The following is a 24913-nucleotide window of genomic DNA, read 5'->3' on the forward strand; positions in this document are numbered from 1 at the left end:
CGCTTCAACAGGGAGTCATCCAGGGCAACACACTGTAAGCTCATCTTCTTCTGCGTTCACTCGTATGCACACGAGTGGGCTTTTACGTGTATGACCGTTTTTACCCCGCCATGTAGGCAGCCATACTCCGTTTTCGGGGGTGTGCATGCTGGGTATGTTCTTGTTTCCATAACCCACCGAACGCTGACATGGATTACAGGATCTTTAACGTGCGTATTTGATGTTCTGCTTGCATATACACACGAAGGGGGTTCAGGCACTAGCAGGTCTGCACATATGTTGACCTGGGAGATCGTAAAAATCTCCACCCTTTACCCACCAGGCGCCGTCACCGTGATTCGAACCCGGGACCCTCAGATTGACAGTCCAACGCTTTAACCACTCGGCTATTGCGCCCGTCACTGTAAGCTCAATATATACGGGGCTGAAAGGGATGCTGGAAGGCCGGACATCCATTGCCATGGGCTGGACTCTGACGGCTGGACCCCCCGAGCAGCCCATCGCGAAGTTTCCCCTTGTTATACAGAGCTCGGTAGAAGAGAGAGCATTGTAAATACCCATATGTGTAAGCCTTTGCACAATAGTGCAGAAATTCTAATTTATGTCGTTACACTTTGAAATATTTTTGTCAATTCTTCGAGCACTTTGACAGACTTGCTCGTTTCTGTGTCAGTTTCGGTTTCACTTTCTCAAGGAGGCGTCACTGCGTTCGGACAAATCCATACACGCTACACCACATCTGTTGAGCAGATGCCTGACCAGCAGCATAACCCAACGCGCTTAGTCAGGCCTTGAGTGCATGCTTACATATTTGTGTACCTATGAAAGTGGATTTCATTTTACGTAATTTCGCCAGAGGACAACACTCTCGTTGCCATGGGTTCTTTTTCAGTGCGCCAAGTGCGTGCTGCACACGGGACCTCGGTTTATCGTCTCATCCGAAAGACTAAACGCTCAGTTTGATTTTCCAGTCAAACTTAGGAGAAAGGGCGAGAGCGGGATTCGAACCCACACCCTCACGGACTCTCTGTATTGGCAGCTGAGCGTCTTAACCATTCTGCCACCTTCCTCCCTGTGTCAGTGTTGGTGACGATTTACTTTATCAAGGGTAGTCCTATGTTTTTTGATTAAACGTTTTCTTCCGGCCGGTAAGTGTGCGCTTGAGAGAATTGATAAGTATTTATTGGAAGAAGGTAGTTTGTATTGTTCCATATAGGTTTCACTGGCCGGTTTCCATGCTGAGCAACATTTGGTAAAGATTTTCCCATTCGACTTTCGCTTATATATGTATATATAACACTTTTATTACATTTCCCAAGAAAACGTCATGCGGAACTACGTCGCACGGGAATGATAACTTGTTTATAAGTTGAGAAAAAAAATTAAGCTTTTCCATCCTGTGTTAATATAACAAAATGTAATTATTTTTCATATCATTATTTTCTGAAAATTTGTTCGTACACAGTGCACCACAGTTGGTATAGTTTTTGTGTGTGTAAAGTTTCCTGTTTTCTTACTTGAAAAATATAATGGATGAAATTGGTATTCATTTTATTCATTTCATTCACACAAGTTGTGTGGTGTGTGGACGGCAGTGATAAATGTTGTGGCAGCTGGATAAAACGATAGGAAAAGAAACTGGGCGTATCCCCCCTACCACCACCAACGTATCCCCCCGCCCCCTCCCAACACACACACACACACACACACACACACACACCTCCCCCCTAAAAAATGTCAACCGGAAAATTAAAGGCGGCGGCAATATCCTATGTCCAAACTAGAGATCCCGTAGCCTTTCCGCCGAACAAAAATCCAAACTGCCCAGTTTTAAAACATGTCAGTATTTCGCGAGGTCAGCAGCTCTCCCCCTTCCTTCCTTCCTTCCCGTTCCCCCCCCCCCCCCCCCACTCCCCTCCTCCACCAACCCCTCCCCCCCCTCCCTCCCCAACATGCACACCTCTTGAACATGGTCTGATGCGCGTGAATTTCGGGTTACTGACGCACGTATAGAGTTCACAGTAGTATAAGTTGTCGCTGAAAACAAAGTTTAAACGTGCATTGTATTGTATTGAGAATTGCAACAGATCACTGAAAAATTCCGATTAGGTCTATTTTCCCCGATGCTTGCGTGTTGTCATACTTCGGCGCCACCAAAGTGATTTTGTATTTGTATTTGTATTTCTTTTTATCACAACAGATTTCTCTGTGTGAAATTCGGGCGCTCTCCCAAGGGAGAACGCGTCGCTATACTACAGCGCCACCCCCTTTTTTTGTATTTTTTCCTGCGTGCAGTGTTATTTGTTTTTCCTATCGAAGTGGATTTTTCTACAGAATTTTGCCAGGAACAACCCTTTTGTTGCCGTGGGTTCTTTTACGTGCGCTAAATGCATGCTGCACACGGGACCTCGGTTTATCGTCTCATCCGAATGACTAGCGTCCAGACCACCACTCAAGGTCTAGTGGAGGGGGAGAAAATATCGGCGGCTGAGCCGTGATTCGAACCAGCGCGCTCACATTCTCTCGCTTTCCTAGGTGGACGCGTTACCTCTAGGCCACCACTCCACGTGTCCCACCCGCACAACCTCCTCCCCCCTCCCTCCCTCTACACACACACACACACACACACAACAACAACAACAACAGCAACAAAAACGGTGGCTTCACACAGTGACCACCACTCATTCTTCCCCAAGAAGAGCGTTCCGAAAGTCTCTGAAGAATATATCACACTAAAACAGCAATGCAAAACGATGACATCGTGAGTACCTACTTTAACTAACATTCAGCAACTGAAATCCTATCAAAGGAGAATTTTCCATAAGCTGCCTGACTTCAGCATCGAATAGGGAGGGAGCCTTTACATTATCATTTTTTTCAACGGAAAATCGGTAATGGTGTTGTGTCGTACTGACATTTCATTGGTTTGTATTTGCATTGTATCGTGTCGTATTGTATTGTATTGTATTGTATTGTATTTCATTGCAGTGCGTTGTATTGTGATAAGAAACTCTGGGGAAAGCTGGACAGTACAAGGTCTTCAGAGAAGAAGTCTCTCCCCCCCCCTCCCCCCCACCACCCTTAACTATTGTATTTTATTCAACTTTTTTTTTTTTTTTCAACGTGAAATTCAGTCTGCTCTCTCTCCCCTCTCCCACCCCTGTCCCCTGAGAACGGATCATGATGCAGGCGATTTTTCAGGAGAAACGTTGGATGGGGCGGGGCGGGGCGGGGCGGGGCGGGGCGTGCGGGTTGCGGGCGGCTGTGGATGCAGAAGTGTTGGCTGAAGAAGATGTCGCGAGTGTTGAAGGTTGGGTGGGGAGGAGGGGGTGGTGGTGGTGGTGCGGAAGTAGTAAGGGAGAGTTGGGGAGGAGCAGCATGAATGAGTCGTGAGCATGAGAGTAGAACGGGGTGGGAGAGTGTGATGAGGTACTCCATATTTTTGTGTGTGTGTCTTGTTCAATACCTAGTCGTCTCCGCAATGTATTTCTTTGGTTTTGTTTTTTTGTTGTTGTTGTTGTTTTTTTTTACTTGAAAACTTCAGAACCTTTTTTTTTTTTTTTTTTTTTTTTTTTTTTTTTTTTTTTTGTGAAATACGTGTTCGCTTTCCCGATGATTTCAAAGCACTCGGTATGTATATTTGTCTTGAACGTCTCACGAGTTTTGATCTACTTTCATTATGAGTGTGTGGTGTGTTTTTTTTCTCATTAAAATTAGTGTACATTATTGTCATTATCATTATTAAAGGAAAACAAATGTCTTAACTCAGGTTTATTTGTGGTGATCAGAGCGGCTGAAGAGGTGAAGGGCTGTTACACGTCTCCAACAGTCTCGCGACACTTTTTTCTTCTCTCTCTTCTCTCTCTGTCTGTCTGTGTCTGTCTTTTCTATCTCTCTCCCTCTCCCCCCCCCCTCTCTCTCTGTCTCTCTCTTTCTCTACAATAAAAGGGTCCTCATGTTCAAAGTACACAAAAACATGTCACCACCATACCTCAGTGACCTTGTTCAACGGGCATCAGAGCGTTACGATTCAGATAATTATATTCTGCCTGAAGTGCGCATCGATTTGTACAAATCTAGCTTTGCATTTTTTGGACCATCTGCTTGGAACTTTCTTCCTTCGTTCATTAAGACGTGCGATTCATTACGTTCCTTCAAATCAAGCATACGAGAACTTCTGCTCCACAAACAATAGGCCCACAAAGCTTTTCTTTTTTTTTAATAACCAGCCAAAAAAGACAAAAATCATGCTTTTTCCGTGAAGTTTGTATCTATACCTACATGCAGTGAATTTATTTTATTTCTGCCTTTGTGCTTTAATGTTTTTACTTGTTCGCCTGTAAATTGGATGTTATTACCTGTAAATCTGCATCAGCAAATTAATCACTTTTGTATATGTGCAATGGTAAAGTTGTGCTTCTGTCCGCTATATGTTTCTCACTTCGGTCATGTCTCTATATGTGCATAAGTATATATATACGTGTGTGTGTGTGTGTGTGTGTGTGTGTGTGTGTGTGTGTGTGTGTGTGTGTGTGTGTGTTGGGTGGAGAGAGTGTGTGCATGTGTATGGATATGAATGTATGAATGCGTTCGTTTTATTACTTTTACGATGTTAATGATGATGACGGTGATCATTCTTCGTTGTAGTAGCAGTAGATGTAGCAGTGTTAACAAAATTATTATTTTTGTGTCGTTATCGTTAATGTTGTTATTGTTATTGTTGTCACAAGGAGAGATTGGAAGACTGGGCGATGCCTAAAATCTTTATCCTTGAGTAATAAAGTTTTTGAATCTTGAATCTTTGCCCATCTCCCCCCCCCCTCTCTCTCCCCCCCTCTCTCTCTCTCTCTCTGTCTCTCTCTCCCTCTGTCTCTCTCTCTCTCTCTCTCTCTCTCTCTCTCTCTCTCCCCTCTCTCTCTGTCTCTCTCTTTCTCTGTCCCTCTCCCTCTCTCTCTCTGTTTATATGTCTCTGTGTCTCTCTCCCTCTCTTTCTCTGTCTGTCTGTCTCTCTCTCTCTCTGTCTGTCTGTCTCTCCCTCTCTCTCCCTCACTCACTCCGATTCGGGGCAATTGTCTCTGTGTTCATTAGACATCTTAATTAGTCTTTACCCTCTCATACCCCTCTCCTCTTCTTCTTCTTCACACACACACACACACACACACACACACACACACACACACACACACACACACACAGTCTCTCTCTCTTTATGATAACTAAATACAGAGAGAGAGAGAGAAAGTGAGAGAGAGAGAGAGAAAGAGAGAAAGAGAGAGAGAGAGAAAGAGAGAGAGAGAACGAACGAACGAACGAACTTTTTTTAATGAGGGAAGTGGAATAAGCATACACATGCTTTTTTACATCCAGCCCTCAGGGCAAAGAGAAATGAAATATCAAAATACTCGAAAGGTTATAGAAAGAGAGAGATGTGCAGCACTCTTCCAACCAAAAAGCATATCAAAATAGCGGTGGCCTACCTGTAACTCTTCCGCCAAGGAAACCTGAAATTCTCAAGCTGCTGGAGTGAATCCCACAATCGCCAGATTTTCCTGCACATGCACACTACTAGACCTTGAGTGGTGATCTGGACGCTAGTCATTCGGATGAGAGGATAAACCGAGATCCTGTGTGTACCATGCATTTACCGCAATAAAAACAAAGCAAAAAATAAACGTATGTGTGCGCGTGTGCATACGATTATAAACCGTGTTGTGTCCAGCTGAATGGCATACTCGAAAGTCTAACTCGTGTTATTATGCCTTAAGTTAAAAAACAACAGCAAAAAAACAAAGATGATAATAAATCGAAAGTCATAACAGTCACATGCAGTCTAATAACTTGTGCAAACGGAAAAAGACAGAGAGAGTCGAGAAATTAAATAAATCCGGCACGGCATGTTCTTTTCTGTCCTCGTTTTTCCATAGCCGGTTGAGCAGGATGCACGCATGCTCGCGCGTGTGCATACACACACACACACACACACACACACACACACACACACACACTCACACACACACACACACACACACACACACACACACACACACACACACACACACACACACACACACACACACACACACACACACACACACACACACACACACACACAAGTACGCTCGTGCGTGCGCACGCATGTCGAAGCTGACACACAGGTGGAGCTGAGTTTTTCCGACCCATGACGAAAGGCCAAGGTGTTCTTTGGGTCTTGACGTTAGAACAGAATAGAATAGAATATTTCTTTATTACCAAGTGTACCGGGGTCACAAGGAATATTGGGGGAGATAGTACATAACAATGTACGAACACAGATACAGTAGAAATTAGGATACATACAAGTGCATATCAATATAAAAACTCACACATGCAGTTTCAGTTTCAGTTTCAGTAGCTCAAGGAGGCGTCACTGCGTTCGGACAAATCCATATACGCTACACCACATCTGCCAAGCAGATGCCTGACCAGCAGCGTAACTCAACGCGCTTAACACATGCACGCACTGCACACACACACACACATGCGCGCGCGCATACACACACACACACACACACACACACACACACACACACAAACTCTCTCTCTCTCTCTCTCTCTCTCTCTCTCTCTCTCTGTCTCCATTTGCCAATGGTGGAGGTCTCGCTGACAAACTGGAAACAAAACAACAACAACAACAACAACAACAAACACAAACACAAAAAAAAAAAAAAAAAAAAAACACGTAAATTGAATCACGAGCTATTCGTGCAACAAGCAGTGGGGGTTACAGGCTCATGAACTCACTAGCTCAGGAGTTTCTGTTGTGAGGAGGTGGTGAAGAAACGAAAGAACTATCTCACACATACACACCCACCTACACGACAATCGTACAAAATCATTAATGTAATAGCATTTATTTTTGTGGCACTTTGAATGACTGTGTAGTTGAGATTGCGCGTGCGTGTTGTTGCTTGTGATGCAAGGGGAAGCAATTGCGTGTTTCTTATGAATATGATTTTATTGTGATCATCGCTCCTCAGTGTCAAGTGAGTACAGTTCTGGATAGCTTAGCTGATCCCGTCACAGCAATTGTAAGCCAGAGCGTGAGAATCGGCTGGACCGGACGGGTCCTAGTATTTCAATGTTTGGCCTGTTGTCACACTGATGAGGTGAGGATATCTATGGTATTAACGTTAGGTCCTATTATTCTGATTATTATTTATAGGTATTTGGTTCTTCATTATTTGTCAAAACATTTTGTATTTATTCTGGTTATGAATTGGATTACTTAATTTCACTATTTTAGTAAACGAATGAAAGGTGATCCGTTTCTGGGATTGTTTGGTTATTGTTCATTTCTACTCAATTGTCTTTGTAATTTCTATGGATCGATTCATCCAAATGATAGTGTTATATTTGTGTTGTCAAAATACTTTCATGCTGTACATTACAAATATAGTTTATACAGTATTCATTATATTGTTTCATAAATACTTTTTGTATGTTTTATGAAATGGAGTTTATGTACATTTTGTGCAGAGGCTCGCGCATTGTAGCGCATTGTCGCGCGTTGTCGCGCATTGACGCAATTACGAGATCAGAATAGAGAAACTCTGAAAAACGATCTTGTGTGAGGTGTTTATTCCCTTTTCCTCCCCCTCCTGTTCTTCCTTACCCTCTTGAGGAAAACGCTGTTCCGAAGATAGAACCCACCCCCAACACCTACAACATTAACACACTCTATATCTATTGAACGCTCTCACTGCACTGAAAGGACAATCCGCCGAGGTCTCTGATTAAATGCCTAGACTACAGGGCCCGTATGCACGTCAAACCCGATTAGCTTATTCTTGTTTAGGGCTTAAACGCGGTTAGCTATTCGGAGCTTAAACGCGATTAGCCCCTCTCCGGTTTTGGTATGTACGTCGCCCTATTCGCGATTGAATAGCTCTCCGCGTTTACGGGGCAGGACACGGCGCGCTATTTATAGATTCTTTGGAAAACCGCGGTGCAGCAGGCATTGCTTTCGGTTTAGACATACCCTCCCTCGTGGAACTACCGCTGGTACGTGCTTCGTCGGTTTTCGTCAGTCCCAGTTTTTATTGTTTGTATTACTTGCCATGGAGAATTCAAAGCGCACTAGGAAGCCAAATTTCAGTGCTGATGAAATTCTAGTATTTCTGGAAGAGATGCAGGTGGAACGTGCGCTGTTATTCAGCAGTTTGAATCTGAGTGTAACCAACCCTCAGAAGACAGATACATGGAAAAAGATAGCCGAGAAGGTGAAGGCACCTCGTTTGTCAGCTCCCAAATATGTTGCCGCCTAAACCTGAACTTTCGGAACAGGTCATGGTCATCGTACAGGTCAAACGGGTTCTTTCTGTCACGAAAGATGCGGTTTCTTCGCAATTGCCGTCGCTGTCTCACTTGGAAAAACATCAATGCCGCCATATTTATCCGCGTTTAGGCTCGCTATCTGACCCCCGAGGCACCGATAACTTTATCCGCGTTTAGCCCAGTCGGATAGCTTATGCGTTCTGACGTACATACCAAAATCTGCGGCCTATCCACCCGAATAGGCGCTATTCGCGGATAGCCCTCTATCCGGATCGACGTGCATACGGGCCCAGAGAGCAGAGACCAGTTTGAAAAAACAACAACCAAAAAACAACGGAGTTCCAGAGTGAAAGGTTGTTGACTCACTTGTGTAAACCCCAAGGTGATGGAGGCAGGAGACAGGAATGTCTCTATGTCTCGCCGAGGATGTTCTGCACTTATATATGAAATAATGATAATCATGTGGAATCGGCTTATTGATTTTTGACTCACTTGTGTAAACAAAGTGAGTCTATGTTTTAACCCGGTGTTCGGTTGTGTGTGTGTGTGTGTGTGTCTGTGTGTCCGTGGTAAACTTTAACATGGCCATTTTCTCTGCAAATAATTTGTCAGCTAACACCAAATTTGGCATAAAAATAGGAAAAATTCAGTTCTTTCCAGTCATCTTGCTTAAAACAATATTGCACCTTGGGATGGGCACAAAAAAATTTTAAAAAAGAAGCTAAATTATATGCAAACTGCATTTACTGTTGTTGTTGTTGTTTTTTGTTGTTGTTTTTTAATTCTCTAAACTTGGCACTTTGATCTGATATTCTGATACAACAACAAGAGCAGTCATTTTTATCATTTTTTGTTCAAACAGGAACTTCTTTTGCTAAGCATGGAAGCATATTTATTTTGCAAACGTTTTGGTGCAGACAGTAAAATAGGGAAATTAATCTGTAATTAATGCTAGGGTACTTAATTTGCTTTAAACTGATCTTTGTCATCTTAAAAATTACATTTTGAAATTATACTCAATACATAAAAAGCTTGTGTGCTTTACTCTCAGTGTACAGGGCTTTCACTATGTTCATTCACCCAAGTGGTCTTTTTCGGGAAATACTAAAATCAATACGAGTGGACGTTATAGATCTATTGGCAGAGCCCTGAAGGTCATGGGCAAAAATCAATTGCGTACACATATTTATACACATTCAAAGCGCGTGCTCATATTCTTCGCGAACGCGAACGACGCCATTTTGTTTCAAGTTGTTGACCTGCCCGTTCAATCCTATATTCAATGGACAATACACGATAACATGTGATGGAAAGTTGGAGAAGGAGACCGTTAAATATTTATTCAAAGATTTGTGAACACCTCATCACTTATTGGATTATGCCCCAGACTGCCATAAAAATATCTACAGAATCAGTTGGAATTCACAGTTTAAAATAATAAACCATGAGAGTTAATACCCTTGAATTGATGAAACGTAAAAATTTCCAGTCTTGACTTTTCTCAAAATGAAGTCCTTTTCACTTCATAAGACGTTTAGAAGTACTTGTACTCGGCTCTACGTGTTATTAGTTTAACAAAATACTCAATTTTCATATCAACTTTAAAACTATAAAACTAGAATGAACATAAAAGAGAAATTGAATCGACCGTGTCAACCGGGTGTAACTAACTGAAACGTGTACATCTATCTAGATCCAGAGAAAACGGCTAATGTTGCAGTGTGATTGCGGCGATAACCACGTCTCCTTTACCGCGGACTTAAAAAGAATTTTTCATAGCCCTTAAAGATTTTTTGAATGTCCAAAATACACCAGAATAATATGATTCAGACAGCGTTCTCACCGCGAATACCGCAATCGATTTGTCGCCCTTTAAAAAAGCATGTTTAAATATTATATTTTCGAACGTCAGTTAAGGAACCATGATAGTGTAATGGGTAAGACAGTTATTTCTCACCCGAACACGCGGAGTTCGAATCTGCCGTTACGACTTTTTTTTTTTCTTTTTCATTTTAACCCGAAGCTTTATAATAACAAATACAGAACACATTTTAACGATTAGATTTTTTTTTAAAGTGTATCACAAGTGAGTCTTGAAGGCCTTGCCTCTCTTGTTTTAAATGGAATAGTTATGATGCAGAAAAACGAAATCAGGCGAGTACAAACATGGAAACGGACTCAATGTAAAATTCCCAGCAATTTGAATTGTGAAAATAAGAAAAGAATACTGTGAACTCACTATTCTTCGACTTCGTTATTTACTCCACATTGTGAACTGTTCGACCTGTTTGTGTGTGTGTAACGTGGTGGAACATGGAAATCAAAATTATATTGGAACTCCACCCAGCGCCTGTTTTTCCACACACTGTTCGTCATTCTGGGATTGTGTTCGAAATGATTTCCGTCCATGAAAGAGGACCTGCTGAGAAGCATGTACATGAATACGGAATGTACGTGTCGTTGTGGATTTTCAGTTCGTACAGAATCATGGGCCACGGAAGTAAGGTAAGATGTTTCTTCTCACTTCTCTCAACCTTCCCCCAGTCTTTTCGGTGATTACGCCTGGCTTAGTCTCCTATGTTTTACGCCCCAAGCTTCCTGTAGTCTGGGCTTTTAATCAGAGACCTCGGCGAATTGTCCTTTTAGCTGTGAGAGCGTTCAATAGATATAGAGTGTGTTCATGATTTTTTACGATTGTCGTGTAGGTGGGTGTATGTGTGAGATAGTTCTTTCGTTTCTTCACCACCTCCTCACAACAGAAACTCCTGATTTGGAGCCATACGCGTAAATCGATGGATTTTCATTTTATGAGTCTGATGTGCTCCTCAAAAGAAACAGTACTCCAGACTTATTTTCGAATGAATTTCTTCACAGATTGTCAGCGTTTCTAACGTCCTTTGTGTGGCGTTGTCCACAGTCTCTTACCCGTCCGTCCTCAAGGCGGGTTTTGTCCGCTTTGGGTTAATTACAAACCCTTTTATATTACCACAGTCCTTTATTTTTGGTAGTGATGTTTGCAAGGGCAAGGCTCACTAACCTGTTCACTCCTTATTTGTTTACAAAAAAAAAAGAAAGATAAAGAACACTCTCAGGTTTTTGGCCTGTCTTTTCTTTGTACTCATCGTGACAAAAAGTATTTGATGTTGTTTGCAATTGATGTGGTCAGATGATTAAATTGCCATTTTTGGTACATGAACACACACAAATTGCAGAATATAGAACTGCAGAAATTCTGCCAAATTTATTTTTATTATGTGTTCAAAACTTTAAAGTTAATATGTATTACCCGCAGACACTGCCAAGAGAGATATTTGGAGTATAGCCCATGAAACACAATGGATAATAGTAGAATCAAATAATGCAAGGAACAAATAAAGGGAAGGAACTCCATTTTGAAATTTCTTCCCTGGGCCGTATCTGATCTAATTCCCTCCCTTGACCGGTCACCATCAGAGAGATTTCGTACACACACACACACACACACACACACACACATCCACACACACACACACACACACACACACACACACACACAACATAGCCGAAACAGCCCAGTGCGGCGTGTAAGGTGTTTGTTGAGGATCTGAACTGTAACCTGTTTCGCCACTGATCACGACATACAAGAATTGTTCCAATATGTGTGCACGCATGTATGTGTGTCTGTTGATGATGGTATGGATAGGTTTACTTACATCGCCTATCCTCTGTTGGAGACCAAGCTATAAGCGCTTTACAAACACGGAGTCGTTTCCACCAGTCATTCCCTGTGTCATTCAATCAGGTTTCAGTCACGCACTCATACACATTCATACAGACATATAACATTAGTTCCGATGGTTGGGAGTTCGAATCCCAGTTTCTCTAGATCATGTTTTCTGACATGTTCTTGGTTTGGTAAAAGCGTGTGTCTGCACACTCGTTTTACCTGTGTAAGAGTTGTGCAGCACGTGCACACACCGCTCTGTAGGAGCGAGAGGGCTCTTGTCACATTGGCATGACTGCAACTGCAGTGCAGTGCGTGCAATGTGTATTTTGGCCGGTTAGCGTGCCAAGTGCAGAACTCGCGCTCACCTGCCGTTTACCTGGCTGCAGCTGACTGTGATTAGGTGTGACTTGACTCTGAGACGTCAGAGAGGGCGGACCTTGTGGCAGAGGCCCGGAAGGCTGATGGAGAGGAATTCTTGTCCAGCCAGAACCTCTGCCTGATCTTTAGCAAGCCGGTGAGCAGAGGCTGCAGTGCCCGGCTGAAGGTCCCACCCAAGTCACCACCTTCGCCCATCACAAGCTGTCGTGAGGTAACCTTGTATCAGGCGGTAACTGTTTCGAGTGTCTTTAGTTGTCTTTTCCACTTTTGGGAGGTCTGTGGGTTGGACAGTGGCTGGGGTCATTTTATGAAACTGTTACGATTACCTGATGTTACAGACTGTCGTGTAACGGTCCAGTGTTATAATTATCATTCCGTGAGTTACGGGTTTGAGCTTATATTAATACACTTGTGAGGAAGCGTGAGGGAATAGTATAATCTCCGTAATTTGTTCGACAGAGTGTACGGTGGATATGTAAAGCTTACAAGCTGATGTTAGTATCGGGAATGTGAGGGAGACGTTGGGGGAAATACTGTGTTTCGATAGGTTCTTAAACCTGCGTAAGTGGCTGCTGGTAGCAGCGTGTCAGAAGATAGTGTTTTCCGTGTAAGCTATTGTGGCAATAATAGGTTACTGAGTTCTCTCCCTGTATGGACCGAGCACTGGAAGAGTTTGTGTATTGATTTGTTCACTTTAATTGCTCTGCTTGTGATCCGAATGGCTTTGGTAGCCATGTGCTGGCGCTATCATAATTTTTCCTTTTTGAATGTTCTGTTCCAACATGTCTGTTTGTGCAAGGGAGGTTACCTTGATTGGGCCTTCGATTCTGGCAGCGTAGCGCTGTGGGAGCGTGCTTCAGGATGCGCGGCACAAGGTTTGGGGTTCGAGTCTTGGGTTGACCTGTGCCACCGTATAAGTAGGGCGACGGCCGGTACCCTGGCAGGTTCCGGACCCCTCACTTCCAGGCATGCATGTTGTCGTGTGATTGGTGTATGACAGTGGTTGTTCATTATTTTGCCTTAGAGTGCTTGTTGGATGAATGAGAGCACAACCTGTGGCTTCTTAGGTCGCCCAACGCGCATATGGTTATGCGGTTATGGACTGGTACTGACAGGGGGTTATCCCCGTCCCCAGCTTGTTTGTTTGTTTATTGAGGTCTCATGGCAATGTGGTTCCGCGTTCCTCGACTCAGGCGACGACGTCCGACGGCCCTGCTGTCCCAAGGTTGACTGGTGGTTCCAGGGCGTTGTTCTGCGTTCCCCGACGCAAGTAGCGGCAGATCGACTGGTCTGCTGTCCCAGCTCCGAGATCGCCCCTCGGGGTCTTCCACCTGAGGAGCCGAGCGCTGACACGGAACCCTGGGGTCGCACCCTGGGGATCCAGATCGTCCCTTGGCGTCGACCTTCGACCGCAGCCTGCCCTGCTTGCCGTGACCTCCCGGACTCATCTGGTGGGGTGCTCTGTGGGTGAGCTGGACGTCGAGGGAGAGATTGTAGTCAGCGTTCGACTCCCAGCCTGGAGCAGGGATTTTTCAGTCCGTCAACGAGTGACAGATGAGTTTAAATGAATGTTGCCGGTTGTGCAGTGAATGTGCGAGTGTGTATGTGTTTGGTTCGTTTTTCTTTCGTTTCTTGATTTTGTCCCGGTGGGGGTTAAAGGTGGGTTAAGGAGGGGTGGTTTAGAGTTAGGCGGGGGCGAGGGTTTGGGTTTGGGGATAGCTTAGGAAGTAGGTCCTGTACCCATATGTGTGTGATTGTGTGAAAAAAAAGTTGTAAAATCGTACACGGATTTCTGCGTCCTTCTTGGGAGTGTGTTGCGCGGTGTCGACCCTAAAAGTCCACGTCTCCTGACTTTTGGGCTTGCCCAGATTTCTGGAGTGTGTGACAACACACATTCATACAGAGCATGTAGCATTTTACATGTATGACCGTTTTGCTTATTTACCCCGCCGTGTGTACGTAACCGTGTGTGCGTGGGTTTCCCTGTATATAGAACTACAAAGCATTCATTTAGCCCAGGATTCCCTCAGTTGTGACAGACGAACCCCGGGTGTGGACGTGATGTGTGAGGGTACTGGGAATGAGCGGCTTGGGAGTGATGCTGAAACAGTGCAGGTGATAGGACAACAAAAACTTTATATAAAAAAGAAGAAAAAAAGAAAGAAATCCCTTTGCAATATTACAGGCTGTATGCGTGCGGAAGGCTTTTTATGCGTGTATGTTGTGTTCATGCATGAACTGTGTGAGAGGAGTGTGTAGGGTTACATCGTGTTGCATTTGCACAATGTTATGCCCTGTACCATCATGATAGTCTTAAACTGTTGGGCAGACCTATGAACTGTTGGGCAGACCTATGAACTGTTGGGCAGACCTCTGAACTGGCACTGCCATACGGAGAGAGCCGCCACTCTGACAGCAGAGACGGGGCCGACCCCCGCGGGTGTGTTGACTGCAGAACGGAGTGAGGGGAGGACAGCGGTGACCCGGGACAGTGCCACCTGTCGTTGAGGCCGGCTCCACACCACAAGCTGCTGACCGTAGAAGACCACCGTTCTCAACAGGTCAGTCTGTACACGGCAGTTCGTTCTGTGTTTCTGGCGGCGTCACCGTTCAACGAAATGGTCAGCCTGGATGTCTGGAAAGCTGACGATGTCTCGATGTTAAAGTCTTAACTCCCGAGAGCAAGGTTTCGGTTGCGCATGCGCACTAGAGCCTATCCAGGACTTGTATCCAAATCCAGACGACCTTCCCTACATGGGTCACATGTGGTGGTGAAAGGTTAGTAGATCGTCATATTTCTCTCCGTTTGCATGTTTTACAAACAATGTGGTCGTTTACGGTTGCCAACGTCGAGGGGCTGTCTGCATGCTTTCCAATTCTCACCGGACAGTACCACGTGCTGGTGCTATTTTTATCTGACAGACACGTCTAGCGCAAACACAAACGGCTCTAGCTCCGCCCCTTTTCTCTGCATTCAAATTTTGTATTACGTGTAGCTGACACATTTTGTACTTTCCAAAGTCAATTCAGGTCTAGATTGGAAGCTGCTAGGCAAATCTCGCTCTCTGCCATAAATGAAGCCAAACCGTAGCTTTATTAGGCTTTTATTTTGAATAAACCTTCACCGACGTCACAGTGTCAGACTCTGGTGAGAAACTGGCTTGATTCAAATCGCCCGCCATTTATAGTCCGGTTCAGGCTTTAACTCCCAGGGGTCAGTTTCCATAGGGCCTCTTTCGGTGTCGGATTTTTCTCTTTTCTTTTTTTGGTTTTTTTGTTTTGTTTGTTTGTTTTGGGGGGTGGGGGGTGTTCCCCGTGGTGAAATCAACATTTCTTCCCCTCCACACATCTGTGTGACTGACGGAGTGAACGTCCACTTCTTGTGAACACTACTCGTTCCGTCAAGAGGGGAAATATTGTGGACATTGCCTTTGCCGTCATCTGTGTCATCTGACCAACTACCACACTGGCCATTCACCAGACATATACCGAAAAGAAAGCAAATAGAAAAGAAAAAAAAATCCGTTACAGTAGTGAACAAGGAATTCCATGGAGTATAAATTTGAGAAATGTTTACTATCTGTTTTTAATGTGCATTGCTATATATTTAAGGATATATTTCAAGTACTTTGATATACTCAGTAAAATATATTTTATTGTTTCATATACTGAATTGTTTTCATCATCTGTTTGCTGTGCGCAGTCGAAGCAGACTAGGGGATCCTCGAAAGGAAACGTAGCAGAATGGAATAGACCTCCACAGCAGTGACCCAGGTCAAAGGAAACATTCCAGACTTCCATCATGTACACAGAAATGGAACCTACACCCAACCCAGGTGTGTTATGGAAAGGGAACAGTAGAATTGGAAACTTTCTGCATTCTTAATGATTAAAAACAAAATGACCCGTACACCACATGCACAGCCCAGTCCCCTCTGTGTCACTGGGTCGGAATATTAAGTGTGATCAAATGGTTCGTTGCGTTCTGGAGCTCTCAGAAAGACTGGGCGCCAGAGAATCGCGGCACTCCCTTCAAGACGACCTGGTCCTGACCTTGCTGGTCCTGCTCACGTGTGGCACTGTGTTATGTTACAAACGGTCGAGACCTTGCTCCCCAATTGACAGACCTGTGCAGTTCAGGCAGAGACAGAGGAATAAGTAGTTTGGACATTCCTAGCAGCATGTGAAGAGGACTTCACTGACGTGTGGATTGTGGGTCTTCGGTCATTCATTCTGACAAAGCCAGCAGAGTTTGAAGGGGAGATCAAGTAAAACATGGATTGCCATATATACATATTTTTTGTTATATCCTAAATATTTGACAATGTCTTAGATTTGACACTGCCCAACAAATGTAATCCATGGGTTTGAATTGATCAGTGGTGAAGTATTTGTTTTGGGGGGGTTGTTTTTTTTCCTACACAAATATGACAGTGTCTTTGATTTGACACTGTTCAACAAATTTAATCGATGGGTTTGAACTGATGATCATTTTGTGAAGTATTGATGTAATCTGATGAGACAATGCCAGACTTAAGGCGTATAGATAATTGGGTTCGAAGATGCAACCCCCTGTCCCCCCCGTCCCCCCCATACATATATATATCGTCTTTTATTATATTTTATATGTTTTGATTTTGTTTGTGTTTATCTATGAAAAAAATGTTTCAAGTCCAAATGTGTGGGTCGGTCGTTCCTCCCCCCTAGTAATTTTTTTTTTTCAAATTTTAATTATCCACAACAGACAATCCACATCCATTCAGCGTTCGATTTATTTTTCACACATTGCACGCATCTCACATAATCAAAACTGGGGCAACACTGAAGTTTGAAAGAAGAAAAATAGCAATGGGTGATTGGACCTAATACCTGATAAACATGCAAGTCAGGATGTTACAACATGATTGAATTGGCAGTAAAACAATTACCTCACAAATATGGAAATGTTAAAAAAAAATAAAAATACTGGATTGGCATTCAAACAAACAAAATGCACGAACATGTCTTCAAAAAGTATAACTTTGCCACACATTGTCAACGAGTGAAAACACATTTTACAATTTCTTTCATTTATCAAAGCTGTGAAGTCGTGATGAAGACAGGGAAATTTTGAAACTTTCATACAAACTGCATTACAATTAAATGCCGATTGATGCCTGCTGTTTTAGCTACATGAGTTGTTCGGTTTCCAGCATACAACTTTCGGTTTGTACTCGTTTCAGATGATGAATGGGATTTGGATCAACAGGCTAATAATGTAAATACTGGCGAGCTATCCCCCATCCCCGCAATCACCCGCGTTTTCGGTTTCGTTCTTGTTTTAAATCGACGGTAATTACTTGTGAGCCATGAAGGCTTTGCGTTTTGTTCTGTTTGGTTCTACCAAGTACATAAAAAAAACAATAAATAAGCAACGTAAAAAGTTGAAAACAGTCACTGATTCGGTCCATAACTTCCATTCAATAATTGACACGAATACCATTTCTGGGCAGCTGAAAAAACAGAACAAACTGGATTCACTTTACAGCATCCCAATCTCAAATACCACAAGAGTGGACAAAATTGGGGAAGACAAAACATCAAGCTTGGGACATTGAAAAGTAGCAAATACGCCAAAGATGATGGGGGAAATTAAATGAAAAACTCATTTGAGAGTGCCTGTGGCCAAGCCACGCTTTACTGCAGCAGCAGTTTGCACAGCACAGGCGCCAGAATGGAGATGAAGATGGCAGAGAAATGAGTCTCCGGAGCTGATCCTGAAAAGAAACAGACATTGCACCGTGAGCAATACAATAATCGTACCCAAGTCTCAAAACATGAATGCAGTGACGTGCGTGTGCGTGTGTGTGTGTGTGAGTGAGAAAGATTGTTAAAAAAAACAACCTAACTAGTTTCAAGTGGTTTACAAAGGTCCTCGTGATGACTTCAATTTATTTTTTTAAATGTCATATTTGTTACCATCATAGAAACTGTTGCCTCTGCGAAAATAGACAAGTTTAGCGTATTCTGGAAATTTAATAACTTAAAATGAAAGACACCGATTACGAAAAAAAGTAGCTAAAATATATAAATCGCAAATCGATGCAATGCTGTTACAGTGTGCTGTTGTGATGAGGCTAAGGGTATCTCAACATATGAAGTCCGGGTCACGTTATCTGATTGATTGCTTCCACAAATTCCACCGACCTAGAATAGATTCAGTTGATGAAGAATTGGCAGAGTTATTCATGAGCTCCGGTAAAAACACGAAATATAATTATAATAGTAATAAGTTTATTTATATAGAGCCGCCTAATCAAATAATGTTGCTCTACACTGAAACGGTGCAGATGATGGGGCAGCAAAAAAAAAAAAAATTACATTATTACAGTTATAATAGTTCCAATTTGAAAAACAAAATGTGTGAATAATCCATTAAAATATACAGGTTGATCCGACGAAAAAGCAAAACATGACAAACCACCAGACACTGCATCAATAATGATAACAATGATAATCCAGTTCACACAGCACCCTTCATGCAAAACATGATAATAATAATCCAGTTCACACAGCACCCTTCATGCAAAACATAACAATGATAATCCAATTCACACAGCACCCTTCATGCAAAACATAACAATGATAATCCAGTTCACACAGCACCCTTCATGCAAAACATAACAATGATAATCCAATTCACACAGCACCCTTCATGCAAAACATGATAACAATAATAATCTAATCCACACAGCACCCTTCATGCAAAACATAACAATAATCCAGTTCACACAGCACCCTTCATGCAAAACATAACAATAATAATCCAATCCACACAGCACCCTTCATGCAAAACATAACAATAATAATCCAGTTCACACAGCACCCTTCATGCAAAACATGATAACAATGATAATCCAGTTCACACAGCACCCTTCATGCAAAACATGATAACAATGATAATCCAGTTCACACAGCACCCTTCATGCAAAACATGATAACAATAATAATCCAGTTCACACAGCACCCTTCATGCAAAACATGATAACAATAATAATCCAATTCACACAGCACCCTTCATGCAAAACATGATAACAATAATAATCCAATCCACACAGCACCCTTCATGCAAAACATGCACAACTGCACTGTACAGTGTAAACCCTGACGAGTAAAACGTATATCTAACCGCAAAATGAAAAACCAACAACCTACAGACATCCTAACAAACGCATTGGTTATAAAGGTAATTTTGAAATGAATGGAGTGTCTTAATGATTACGTAATTTGAAATGTGTGAAATGATTTGCATACCGCCCTCCAAAATAACCATCATGCACGAATCTAACTCAGTGAGTCTTCTATGGCTTTTTATCACTTTTTTTTAAGCTTGGTAGTGGATGGAAAAAATGCTCTCTCTCTCTCTCTCTCTCTCTCTCTCTCTCTCTCTCTCTCTCTCTCTCTCTCTTGTTTTTGTTTTTTTTGTTGTTGTTTTTTTGTTTGTTGTTTTTTTGTTTGTTTGTTTTTTGGGGGGTGCATGGTTTGATCTTTTTCCTTCATGATATGATGATGTTTGTATCATGATTATGTAGATGTACATGTTTATTATGTAGATGTTTAAATGTGAATGTCATGTCTTTATTTCTTCATCTCTTTGCTACTTTGTGGATGTTTTGATTCATTTTCATTTTCCATTTGCCCTGAGGGCTGGATGAAAAAAAGCACATGTATGCTTATTCCACTTCCCTCAATAAAAAAAACTTCGTTCGTTCGTTCTCTCTCTCTCTCTCTCTCTCTCTCTCTCTCTCTCTCTCTCTCTCTCTCTCTCTCTCTCTCTCTCTCTCTCTCTCTCTCTCTCTCTCTCTGTCTGCTCGTCTTTGTTCTACTCTATACTTTCCACCCAACTTATCAGTCCTGCCCTTTGCCTGTTCTCCCAAAAGTTATTTAAATTTTCACACGTTACAAAAACAAGTGACGAATGAACAACATGCAAAATTTAACACTAATTGATACGAGAGCTAAACGTTTAAATACAAAATCTAAAGTTATTTGAATGTTCATACATTACGAAAGCAACTGACGAATAAAGGGAAAGAACATGTACAGATTAACACGAATTAATACGAAAGCAAAAAGAGTGAATACACAATCTAAAAAGAAAAGAAAAAAAATGCCGTTACGACCAATTTGCCCTTACCTGCAGATGGCAGTCCATTGGGCGTCCTCTGACAGATGAAGCCTCGCGTCTGCTCACACATGGCGTCGTTGAGGTTGCCGTTAGCCAGGATCTCCACACAGTCCTCATTCCCCCCTCTGTTGTTGGGCTCGAGCGACCAATTCCTGCAACCCCGACCCCCCACCCACCCCCAATAATACATGTGTCAGTTGCCTGATTCGTTCATTTTTATGTTTGTTATCATTACTAGTACAGTAGTAGTATAGTAATAGTAGTAGCAGAAGCAGTATTGTTGTTGTTGTTACAATTAAGTGTTGAATGGTTGGTTGATTGGTTCATTGATTGATGAATTATTGAACTGATTAATTGCTAAGTCATCTGTTTATTCCTATAGTAATCATTCGTTTATATATATATATATATATATATATATATATATGTGTGTGTGTGTGTGTGTGTGTGTATACTTCAGTGTGATCTCTTTGAGTGCTTAGTTACACATGTGGACGCCTTTTGCGTGTGTATCTTATATTTGTTTCGCAAGCTGCAAGAACTTGAGAGATAATCAAGTTGACTCATTGTGACACCCATTCATTCCTTTCATCGTTCACACTCTTTTCGTGGAAGCCCTGTGAAACAACGAAACACGAACCCTCACAACCGTTCCCCCAGTAACGAAACAAAAGTAATGTCAGCTACCACAGAAAACATTTGTCACAAAACACTCCTTAACAAACATCCAACAAACACTGTCAAAAATGATACATTGAAAAAAGAACCAAATAAATATGAAGAACAAAGTAAATACACACACACACACACACACACACACACACACACACACACACACGCACACACACACACACACAACAAAACAAACAAACAAAACAAAACATGGATAATTATTTTTTTCCGGATTCAGTCTAGAATGCGTTATACGTGATACCGTTTCATAATAGTTGAAACACCCCTATCTATCCCCCTAACCCCCACCCCATTTTCACCTTGCCCTGCCAATGCCATCATGAACACAAACATGCTTTCTACCGTCATCAATGCATCGGACTGCTGAACATGTCCTTCAAACGAGGACCACAGAAGCCCTCTGGATCAGACAGCATTCAAATGTGTTGCCTCTCCACCCCCAGCATGTACTATTTGTGTCAGTAGTTTTGATGTTTCAATTAATACAAGGTCCACTCTCTCAGACATTTTTTTTGCTATAACGCTTGGGGACAGGCCTAATAAGCCTTAACAGGTGCTTGTATATTGCATTTAATAAACCAAGGTCCATTCCCGTGCACACGCGTGTGCATTCTCTGTCTCTCTCTCTCTCTCTCTCTCAGTCTCTCTCTCTCTCTCACTCTCACAAATTCTACCTGATCCACGATGACCACCACCATCCTGTTTTGGCCAGGCTTCAGTGGCAAGCAGTAACTGATACTCACACAAGGGTCTGTGTGGCATTTGCGTCCCGGTCAGCTTCGTTCTCCCACATCCAGCCTCCATGGTTGATCAGCCCACTCCAGAACCGGTGAGGAACCTTTGGGGTCAGCGGTTTCGGCAGTTGTTTCAGAATCCACGCCTGGACACCACACACACAGGACCGACAAGCCCAGTCAGTAAAAGTAATGTTACACACTACTTGACTCACCCAAACTGGTCCTCATTCTCGTATTCACTCTACAAAAAAGCATGCTCATGACACTCCTGCTTACTGATTGAGCGCTCTCGTTCTTCAGCTCAAAGGCCTTGAAAGACGATGGAACGTCCCTGTCTATCAAAAATGCAAAGCTGATCCAAAACTGGGCAAAGGTATAGGTCGAGTCAGGCTAAAGACACCAGGACTTACAGAGGTGGGGTGCTTGGACAGGAAGACAAGCAGCGGCAAAATTTCTGCAGACTTTGTAAGTTAAGAAAGCCAAAGGCGAATAGGGGCGATCGGACTCCAAAGAATGATGAAGGCAGAGGGTGACAGAATCCCTCCAGCTTCCATCCTCACAAACTGTTGTTTTTATTGAACGATATAAAGACTGAGGCCCCGCGGCAGAGTGGATTAGGCATTGGACTTCCAGTGTTCAGCAGTGATCAGGGTTTGAGGCCCCGTTTCAGCAAGGTGTCGTGTCATTAGGAATTAAATTATTGTGTGCTGAAAGATGAAGAAGCGTAAAGGAAAAAAAGAAAATGTGGGAATGAGGGAGAAAGATGGAAGACAGAGAGGGGTGGATGGGAGTAAGAAAAGAAGGAAGATAATTGGCGATGATGACGAGGAGGAGAGCACACTTTTGACCAAGGATTATCTGTTAGTGGAGATAGTCCAGCTCATTTAGCCCCGCTCTCACTTCCGCCAAAATATATGACGAACTTTTGGTTTCGACGAATTATCAATGACCAACCCTACAGGGATGCCAAGCTTAAGCAGCAGCAGCAAAAGTGGTATCAAACCACATAAAGCATTACCTTCCCTCTCACAGAGCGCTGTTGGATATGTTTACTTCATACAAACATAGACGTCCCATGACTGTAGGACCTCTTTCTGTGAAGATCTTCACTCTCTGAATGACTGCCTGCATGCACATACGCACCACACATGTAGACACATAAACACACACTTTCTCTCATTTGTGTTCTTCACTACCTTTTATGAAATTTATTTTTTTACTTTTTTGTATTATTGTGTAAAAACAATAAATCACACACACACACACACACACACACACACACACACACACACACACACACACACACACATATATATATATATATATATATATATATATCCACAGCCCACCATGCCGTCAACATCCGCACAACACAAGAGTTCCAGTTTTGAGGATTTGTCAAAGCGTGCAGACTGATCCATAAACGCTAAACCACACACATCTGCTGTTGAAAAAAAAAAGAAAGAAAAGAAAGGAAGAGGAGATGCCTGACCTTGGCGCTTCCCAAAGCGCCGAAACCCACGATACCACTGACACAGTCTACTGACCTTTTCCTGGGCAGTGTTGAGCGCCAAGAGACGGCCTTTACGGGTAGCCGAGGTCCGGCTGCAGAAGGCACTGGCCTCATTGCGGGTTTTCCACGTGGTGTCCACCTGGTAACAGTGGTCGCCGAAAGGGGTCCAGCCTTGCGCGCAGCTTTCTGGGGGTGGTACAGACAGAAATTGTGTGACCATTCTATGCTCACAACACCCCCACCCCCACACCCACCCACACACACGCACACTCCCACACCCACACACCCACCACCTCCCTCCCCTCCCCCCACCAAATAATGATACTTTCAGGGGGTAAATTTAAAAAAAAAAAGAGAACAGGTCTTGTCAAATACATTCCCGTGATCTTTGAAAGCGTTTTGCTTTCATCCGAAGTATCAAATGGACATGACTATTTTTTCGATACACAAATATTTGATTGGCGCTTTTCAAAAAAAATATTCTTTACAGAAAATCTCTCTCTCTCTCTCTCTCTCTCTCTCTCTCTCTTGTTTTGATACATGGACCGCATGAAAAGAGGAGGTCCTCGCATTTGATGTGGGGGAAGATGTCCGTGGAAAGATGATGTGTTGCTGAAAGCACACGTGTGTGTGTGTGTGTGTGTGTGTGTGTGTGTGTGTGTGTGTGTGTGTGTGTGTGTGTGTGTGTGTGTGTGTGTGTGTGTGTGTGTGTGTGTGTGTGTGTGTGTAACCTTTCCCCAACTCCCTGTCTTGTCCGCTGTTCTAGTTTGTTTTTGTTGTTTTTTCTGTCACTGACTAGTTCGCCTGTTGCTTCCGAACTTTTATTCGCTTTCTGTATCTAAGCATTTCTGTGGTTGTTTTTCTATATGTCTTTATCTGTCTGCCTGTTTCTTCCCCCCCCCCCCATTCTCTCTCTGTCTCTCTCTTTCTCAGTCTCTATGTCTCTCTATTTCACTCTCTAGCTCTCTCTTTAGCTCTCTGTCTCTCCGTTTGATAGACTGTAGGTGGCAAAATTGGGAGGAGCATGTACATTCGAGTGATAGATTTGATTTGTACAGATTGTATACTTCTACCCACTTTGTGAAGAACTATCATATCTAACATGGACCGTCATTTACGATTTATTTTGACTAGATTTAGATTTGGTATTTCCGGAATTAATACACATCAGTATCGTTATAAAAATGTATGTAATTCATTAACGCTGTGTCCTTTGTGCAGGGAAACAACTGAAGACGAAGTTCATTTTGTGTTGAAGTGTCCTGCCCTGAACGATCTCCGTTCGAAACATATTCCAAAGTAGTATTATGAATATCCATGTTTGTTTAGATTATGTTTATTTATGGCATCTACTGATGATAATACTATTCGAAACCTTGCATGGTATCTGTATAGATCTTTTAAGC

The 24913-nt window shown here is 42.8% G+C and overlaps 1 protein-coding gene across 1 annotated transcript in view; it reads right to left on the reverse strand.

Moving 5' to 3' along the window:
• Positions 1 to 17151: 17151 nt before the first annotated feature.
• The window catches only part of LOC143276502 (C-type mannose receptor 2-like), a 45765-nt gene continuing 38003 nt past the window's right edge, over positions 17152 to 24913 (reverse strand). The window contains exons 12-15 of the mRNA XM_076581040.1: positions 23542 to 23693; positions 22001 to 22137; positions 20574 to 20716; positions 17152 to 18153 (exon numbers count right to left, since the gene is read on the reverse strand). Of these exons, the coding sequence (XP_076437155.1) occupies positions 18074 to 18153; positions 20574 to 20716; positions 22001 to 22137; positions 23542 to 23693 (512 nt within the window). The 3' untranslated portion in view covers positions 17152 to 18073. The remainder of the gene's footprint in view (positions 18154 to 20573; positions 20717 to 22000; positions 22138 to 23541; positions 23694 to 24913) is intronic.

The sequence above is a fragment of the Babylonia areolata genome, chromosome 2 (genome assembly GCF_041734735.1).
Source record: "Babylonia areolata isolate BAREFJ2019XMU chromosome 2, ASM4173473v1, whole genome shotgun sequence".
NCBI lineage: Eukaryota > Metazoa > Mollusca > Gastropoda > Neogastropoda > Buccinidae > Babylonia > Babylonia areolata.